Source organism: Amia ocellicauda, chromosome 17 (assembly GCF_036373705.1).
Source record: "Amia ocellicauda isolate fAmiCal2 chromosome 17, fAmiCal2.hap1, whole genome shotgun sequence".
Lineage (NCBI taxonomy): Eukaryota > Metazoa > Chordata > Actinopteri > Amiiformes > Amiidae > Amia > Amia ocellicauda.
Genome location: NC_089866.1, coordinates 1,744,306 through 1,751,917, shown reverse-complemented (window position 1 = coordinate 1,751,917; position 7,612 = coordinate 1,744,306). Strand labels below are relative to the sequence as shown.

The following is a 7,612-nucleotide window of genomic DNA, read 5'->3' as shown; positions in this document are numbered from 1 at the left end:
CCCCCCACACAGGAAAAGCCAGCGAGAACTTCAGATTAATTTAATTGTGAAAGGACTGTTACATCAGAGCAGTAGTCATGTACAGTTTGCCTTGAATGAAAGACACAAAAATGACTAACAGAGAGAGAGAGCGCAAGAGATGAGGGATGAAAAAAGCAGTATTTCTATTGTAGGCTTTAAAGATATTTATATATCGCAAGATGAACTGGAGAACTCAAACATTATTTTAGCCTCTTCACTGCCTCCTCTTCATCGCCGGCCGCAGCGCTGATCCGAGCGCGACACTCAAAAGCACTTCTGTGTCGAATAGCTCTGAAGAGGGAAAATCGAGTATCTACCACTCTTTATTTTTTGTGTCCACTGGCCGAGACACGGATACAGAAGGAGGATTTTACCAACAGGGACCATTAAGTTATTTTCCCACGTGAAGCACGGTGACAACCAGGCGGCCGAGGAGCCGCTGTCCGAGGGGCGCCACTCTCGGGGGTCCGGCGATTCGCCACGAACGCCATTTTCTCTGCAGAGAGACGCACAAAGGGGCCCTGGACTTCTCTCTGTGGGTTTTGTTGTTGCTACAGATGAGTCCAGATTCACATCCCCTGTATGTGTCCCTCTTCCATCTCTTTGACCCGAGAGCTGCTCTTTCGTGTGTCTGGTGCAGCTGCCATTTAATTTATTGTCCAATATAGTTGCTAACACACATCCCTGTGCAACTTGGCTGCACACAGATGTTCGCTCGAATCGATTCAGAGGTTTTTGAGCTGCCGTGAGGTTGAACTGCCAAATCCAGGCTGTGAGCAGCACTTAATACCCCGGCTTTGTGGTCATCGTCTCTACAGCAGAGAAATGGCTCCTTCGGGGGTCTAACCCAGGTAAACCCATCATAAAGTACTTGAGACGAGAGGACAAAAAAATTGATATTAAAGAAAGAGCGAAAAAAAGAAGTGCCGGATTCCAGTGGCGTTCACATGAGCGCTGGGAGGGAAGCCGCCAGGCGGAGCGATCAGACGGCCGGGTCCGAGACGTGCCGCTCCGTCTCTCGCTGACTTTATGAGCAGGACGCCATCTGTGCGCTTCTCCGTGATTCAGACGGCAGAACTGAAGAAAGCACCTTGACTCGGCTCTTCATATTCAGCTCCCCAATCGATGGGGCCGACCCAACGCGGCAGTCGGACGATCAATTAAGGGAAATTGATTGTTCTCCCTCTCCTGCCCCCTCACTGAAGAAAATTCAAGCTTTTAAGACGCGCGTCTCGAGCCTCAGGCACGGCCTCTTCAAATTCGACAGCTTTTCACATCAGGTCATGTACCGGCCTCTCACATACTGTAAGTAAACCGTTGAGAAGTAAAGTAAAAAAGAAGGATTGGAATTATCCGATAGTGTTGACGCGTTGGGAACGCTCACAACAACAAGAGACAGACAAACCAGTCACAACCACACCTTCAATTCAGAATCCACAGTGCCAGAGAGGCATGGCGGCCCGGAGACCCGAGCGTCTCCTGAGTGTCCGGCACCGGCCTCGGCCTCTGTGCTCTACAGCCGCTCCACCTCGTCCAGCTGCTGCTCTAGGATGACGTCGTGCCCCTGGAACTTGAAGTAGCCGCGGAACTTCTTCTTCTGCAGCATCAGGGGGAACCAGAACACGTCGTCCGCCCACATCCGCTCGAAGGGGATCTTGTCCCAGTCGAACCACTGCGGCCGCATCTCTGCAAGGGCACGGACAGAGGTGTTACGGATACGTACAGGGAGGGGATATGGCACGGACACGGAGGGGTTACGGACAACGTGCCAGACAGAGCAAGGTCCATCAGGAGGCCATGCACAGTGTGAGAAGGCAGAGGACACAGCCACCCGCTGACGGCACCAATATAGTGAGACGGCGAGGTGGCCGGGGTGCTGGTTTGGGCTAACGTGGCAGTACTGCCAGTGTCGCTTTGTGCTTATTGTATGTTTATTTAAGCTGGTCACTCTACTGATCCAGTTCATCCCTCACGTGTTCTCTCCAACACAGGCCACAAATTAACCCTATTACTTCAGTAACGAACACAGCAGCTGTCACCTCAACCAGTGCACCGACTATGCTGAGCTCATCTGCTCCAGGAACAATTAAGACGGGGAAATTTGAGAGATTGAGCAGCAGGCATGGGATCTCACAGGGGGAGAGAGAGAGAGAGCGAGAGGGAGGGAGGGAGGGAGGGAGCGAGAGGGAGGGAGGGAGGGAGGGAGCGAGAGGGAGGGAGGGAGGGAGGGAGGGAGGGAGCGAGAGGGAGGGAGGGAGGGAGGGAGCGAGAGGGAGGGAGGGAGCGAGCGAGAGGGAGGGAGGGAGGGAGCGAGCGAGAGGGAGGGAGGGAGGGAGGGAGGGAGGGAGGGAGGGAGGGAGGGAGGGAGGGAGCGAGCGAGAGGGAGGGAGGGAGGGAGGGAGCGAGCAAGAGGGAGCGGGAGGGAGCGAGCGAGAGGGAGGGAGGGAGCGAGCGAGAGGGAGGGAGGGAGCGAGCGAGAGGGAGCGAGAGGGAGGGAGGGAGGGAGCGAGAGGGAGGGAGGGAGGGAGGGAGGGAGGGAGGGAGCGAGAGGGAGGGAGGGGAGGGGGGGAGAGAGAGATATTGTATTGCTCTGATATTTTGTAAGTCACTCTGGACAAAGGCGTCTGCGAAGAAAAATAAATCATAATAATAAAGAGAGGGGTCATGGTAGACTGTAACATGGGTGTATGCACTGGTGGCCTCCATGACATCACAGTGATGACTAACGTGCGTGTTCATGGTTGGAACACATGCAGCGGGTCGCGCGGTTTTACCATCCGACTCTTCTGGCTCGCCGTGGAAGCTGTCCGCCCTGAAGACGTGGACGTCCATCAGCTCCGTCTCTCCCACGAACTCAAACTTGATCTGTCCAATCTTCTCCAGCGCGTCCACGGTGAGGCTGCACTCCTCGAACAGCTCCCTGCCACAGAAACACGTGTCATTAGGCACTGTGAGAGTGTGTGTGTGTAGTGGGACACAAAACACAAACAAAACTAAGAAAACAGCGACTGCTTTCTGTCAGCGCAGGAAACTCTGGAATTGAAATACGACTGGGTGCGGAAGTGAAGTGACTGAAAACCCCCGCTCCCTCTTCCTGGCGGTGCCACTCGTGCGGGTGCTCTGCGTTTCCTGCGCCGTGTCACAGTGGTTTGACATCTTCAGTCTTAATAATGACAATTACCCCGAGATGGTTTCAAAATTGATATCGGAAACTGTTTTTAGTGACAAACACACAGACATCGGGCCATCAAGGGCGATGAAAGAAAGATGTTGTCTTTGTTTATTTTCCCCGCTATGGATGCACAGCCTGCCCTGAAGTCCTGCTTCATACTTTCCCTGACACTTTAGTGTGGCATTATGTCATTACAGACATTTTTATGGTCCCGGCATCGTGAAGGATTTCTGGCACTTTGGGCAGACATGAATTCAAAATTACCATCCTATTTCTGAAGTGATTTTCGGGGAAAGCTTAAAGCAATTACTGATGTCGAGGAAAGGAGAACCGCAGGACTGTGAATTATATTTACACTTTCACCGAGCCGACTTCCTCGGCGCTGGGGGGAACACTATTTCTCCTGCTGCCAAAATGAATTGTACATAACTTTATTAAAAAGGAGGAAAACAATGAGAGAGGTAAATTGATGTTCTTTAGAAATAAGTTGAGCAAACACCCAGATGGATGCAACACACGCTTAAAAGTCAAGTTTTCTTCAGAAATAAAGACTCTGCTCTTTGCAGTTTACATTCAATATCTACCTGTAATCTGCCCTGCAGTCAGACCTGGTCTCGCACACCTGTGCTCTACTGCTGCACTACAGTTTATTCATACAAACCATGGCTTTTACTTTAATCACGATTCTCTTTTTATTATTGCACTTTACATTTGCACGATGTAATCTGCATAAATAATACTCATTATAATCATTACTACTATGATGAAGATGATTATTTGACTATTGTTATTATTTGACTAATAGTAGGGGGTTGTAGTAAAGTAGGTACAATTATTCCACTTTAAACGCGCATTTGCATGATTCAATCTTAAATATGTGATCTGCATATCAATAATAATCATACTTATGATTCATTAACTGTTATGTTGCAGTAATGGTGGCACTGCAGAGCAATGTTGCACGTCTACTTTGTATTTGCTTATTTTCCTGCGGCTAAAACAGTTCCTCCGTCCCGGACCCACCGCTCGGCCGCCTGTTCGATGCTCTCTCCCGGCTGCACTTTCCCCCCGAACCCGTTCCACTTCCCGGCGCCGAAGCCGCGCTTCTTCAGGCCCAGCAGGACCCGGCCGGGCTGCACCACCAGCACCAGCGTCAGCAGCCTGGAGGTGAACATGGTCCGCCTGGCCGGATCTGAAACGGGAGGAAAGGCGAGTGAAGCGCGGGGTCGCGGCAGAGACGCGGGGCTGCAGCTCCAACACACGCGTCCGGCTGCGACGGGAACTAAACTCTTCACCACAGTTTACCGCAGCAGCAATGCGTGTCTAAGAGGAAACTGCAGTGCAGCTGCACCACCGCACCCCTCGCTAAATTATTAGTCAATGCAAACGAAACGAGCCCGTCCCTCAGCAGCGCACACCGCGCCGCTTCCCGCGAAAGCCCGCCACACACTTCCGCCACGCCCGGCGCACAGCATCATGGGACAGCGGCCAGTGGCGCTGTATCAATCAGAGATCCGTCCAGCGCCGGACAGCCGGACAGCCGGACAGCCGGACAGCCGGACTCTCGCGTTGCCAGACTGCGTGTTATGGGGTTTGAGTTTGATGTCGAGTGTCTATTGAAGCCGCTGTTTCAGCCTGTAGTGCTGGTTTCGGGGTCTGAAGGTGGCAGCTGTCCATGTCCACCCGGCTGGACGGCGTCTCCCTGCTGTCCCTCTGTCCTCTCTGTGCTGGAGGGGCTGGGCTTTGGCAGGGTGGGCTGACTGCTGTCTGGGGGTCTCTTGGCCCCACTCAGAGGAGACTGGCATGCTGTTTCTCTCTGGGCACAGATTACAGATTGACCTAGTCATACTACACCAATACTACACCGCACCATGCGTTACTGCAGTTTTACCACAGTGCACAGACAGAAGTGCCTCAGATTGGGCCCCGGGTCCTGTAGAACTTTTCTTAGTCCCTTATTACACCGTTAAGCCGCATTCTTCCACACTGTCTTTTCCTTATTGGGCTCGTATTTGCATATTATGGGTTTATTATGTAAAACCTGTTTAATTACTCTTGGGCCGCTCTGTGCATTGCGTGTCTATGGCTCTCGGGCGGGGGGATGTTTGGGTTTCTGTGCACTCACGTGATCGGAAGCGTAAGTGCGTCACTTCCTGGCGGAGCCTGTATGCGGAAGCAGCATGGCTCTGTTATTCTGAATCAAACGGGCTGTTCCGCTGTCTTCGATCAGTATTGAGCTGCTTTCCGGAACAGGTGACGCGTTGTCTGTTGGCCAATATTAGATTTAGGTTAATCGTCATGGTGTGTTTTTCTGTAGTTAACCTTCACATACATACAGCTCTGGAAAAAATTGACAGCACTCCAATTTCAGAAATCAATGTCATGTGTCCGCCTGTCACAGCCTGAGAGACAGTGTGTGACACCTTGCCTGCTGGAGGGGTGGGAGGGGACCTGGTCTGTTTATATTTGAGTTGTGGGTATATATATATATATATATATGTATCATTTTTGTAAGGTTTGGCAATACCAATACACTGTTGCTATGCCAGTAAAGCAAACTGAATTGAATAGAGAGAGAGAGAGACTATCATGTTAGTTTTGATCCATAACCTGACATTCTTGAGTGATTAAGGAAAAGTACAAAAACAAACAAACACAAATAAGTTCTGGTCCACACACTCTGCAGAATTGTATCTATTCCTTTATGTGACTTCAATGGACGATGTCTGTCTGTATGTCTGTCAGGAGATGTCCTGGGTGTCCGTGCTGCGCAGGGGCGTGCACTCCTCTCCCCGCTGCTGGAAGAAGGGGAAGACCGGCGCGGAGCAGCGCTGGGTGGCCAGGCAGATGAGCGACCCCTTCGTGCGGGCGGCCAGGGCGCAGAACTACCGCTGCCGCAGCGCCTTCAAGCTGCTGGAGATCGACGATAAGCACCGGCTCCTGCGGCCGGGCCTGAGCGTGGTGGACTGCGGCGCGGCGCCCGGGGCCTGGAGCCAGGTGGCCGTGGAGAAAGTCAACTCGTCCGGAGCAGGTGGGTGTGGGATGCGCTCGCTCGCTCTTTGGTTGCATGGGTTTGTTTGGAGTCTCACGTGTTCCCCAGTGCCATCAAGACTCCAAACAAACCCATGCAACCAACATCAACTTATCTGAACAATTCTTGCCACCGATTCAGACCCCGGTGCCCCGGTGGGCTTCGTGGCCGGCGTCGACCTGCTCCGAATCCCCCCTCTGGATGGCGCGCACTTCCTCTCCACCAGGGACCTGACGGACCCCGACACCCAGACGCTCCTGCTGGAGCTGCTCCCCGCCGGGGGGCTGGACGTCATCCTGAGCGACATGGCCCCCAACGCCAGCGGCTTCCGGGAGCTGGACCACGACCGGCTGATCGGCATGTGTCTCTCGGTGGCGGACTTCGCCGAGCGGGCCCTGCGTCCGGGGGGAGCGCTGCTGTGCAAGTACTGGGACGGGAGGAGAGCGCGGCAGCTACAGGCCCGGCTGGCGCGGTCTTTCCAGGAAGTCCGGACGATAAAGCCTCACGCCAGCAGGAAGGAGTCGGCTGAGCTTTTTTTCCTGGCGAAACATCACAAAAAGCAATGATTGGCGGTGTTTTACTTTATTTTTTGTGTTAGTGTTGTCTTTTAAGCCTTTTTTTTGTATTTATGTTTCCTTGGAGTTTGTTAACTCCACCTCTGAATGAAGTTGGAAAGGGTGGAGTAAATGAAACAACAGAAATAAGGTTCACTTTGAAATGTTGTTCCCTTGTAAGTTTTCATGAGAGACAATGGTTTGTTTACAATCAATAAAACCTACTGTGTGTTAATAAGTACCAGCATTGCCTTGACGAGTGGGCTCCTGTTTTATCTGCGACACAACACATGTTTGTGATTTGGATCGCACAGATTCCTTCTGTGGTCAAATAAAATACTACACAACCTGAATGCAGGATTTGTACTGGTGCCTCCCACAAATTTGTTTCATGGAACATCTGGTGCGACACAGGATTAACAGTCCATTATGTGTAACAGTAGAGCAGAAACATGACATATCTTTCTTCTGGGCAGTGAGAATAGACATATTTGCAGTATAAAATGGTGTTAAATAGTGCTCTTCTTTAATACAGATTTAATAAATATCCTGCTTTGACCTGAAGGCCGTCTGTCCCAGGAATCCAGGATATTAGTAAACCAGTGGTCAGAGTAATATTCATCTCATGACCAGTATTTCTGTACATGATATCCTGATTTCTGGTCACTGATGCTGTGTGTAGTGTTTATTAACTGTGTAATGTACAGTATTCAAATGTATTGTTTTGAAATTAACTGTGAAATAAACCTGGATCAATAAACATTTATTTAGAAATCTTTTTGTTTTTAAACAAATATCTGAATAACTTTCAAAAGTATTGACCTCCACACGCAC

At 51.1% G+C, this 7,612-nt stretch overlaps 2 protein-coding genes across 5 annotated transcripts; one reads left to right on the top strand and one right to left on the bottom strand.

Annotated features, from left to right (window-relative positions):
* Positions 1–26: 26 nt before the first annotated feature.
* Positions 27–4,661, bottom strand: nudt1 (nudix (nucleoside diphosphate linked moiety X)-type motif 1). The gene is made up of 3 exons (XM_066689513.1): positions 4,217–4,661; positions 2,796–2,941; positions 27–1,707 (listed from the first exon to the last, which is right to left on the bottom strand). Exons 1-3 carry the CDS (start codon positions 4,366–4,368, stop codon positions 1,535–1,537), a joined length of 471 nt encoding a protein of 156 aa, XP_066545610.1. The 5' UTR covers positions 4,369–4,661; the 3' UTR covers positions 27–1,534.
* mrm2 (mitochondrial rRNA methyltransferase 2) lies at positions 4,661–7,552 on the top strand. Of its 4 annotated transcripts, none has more exons than XM_066689512.1 (3): positions 4,661–4,784; positions 5,939–6,224; positions 6,366–7,552. In XM_066689512.1, exons 2-3 carry the CDS (start codon positions 5,942–5,944, stop codon positions 6,788–6,790), a joined length of 708 nt encoding a protein of 235 aa, XP_066545609.1. In that variant the 5' UTR covers positions 4,661–4,784; positions 5,939–5,941; the 3' UTR covers positions 6,791–7,552. The 4 variants fall into 4 exon arrangements, with proteins under 4 accessions (XP_066545609.1, XP_066545608.1, XP_066545606.1 ...); XM_066689511.1 differs by having other exon boundaries at positions 4,685–4,944; XM_066689509.1 differs by lacking the exon at positions 4,661–4,784 and adding an exon at positions 4,966–5,494.
* Positions 7,553–7,612: the final 60 nt, after the last annotated feature.

Bases quoted from the DNA above. Each gene is read 5' to 3' on its own strand.
- mrm2 (XM_066689509.1), top strand. From the start codon at position 5,276: ATGGCTCTCGGGCGGGGGGATGTTTGGGTTTCTGTGCACTCACGTGAT. The intron at 5,495-5,938 runs GTGTGTTTTTCT...TATGTCTGTCAG, and splicing joins GATTTAGGTTAATCGTCATG to GAGATGTCCTGGGTGTCCGT. The intron at 6,225-6,365 runs GTGGGTGTGGGA...CCACCGATTCAG, and splicing joins AGTCAACTCGTCCGGAGCAG to ACCCCGGTGCCCCGGTGGGC.
- nudt1 (XM_066689513.1), bottom strand. From the start codon at position 4,368: ATGTTCACCTCCAGGCTGCTGACGCTGGTGCTGGTGGTGCAGCCCGGC. The intron at 2,942-4,216 runs GTGGGTCCGGGA...TTTCTGTGGCAG, and splicing joins ATCGAACAGGCGGCCGAGCG to GGAGCTGTTCGAGGAGTGCA. The intron at 1,708-2,795 runs GTAAAACCGCGC...GTGCCCTTGCAG, and splicing joins CGAGCCAGAAGAGTCGGATG to AGATGCGGCCGCAGTGGTTC.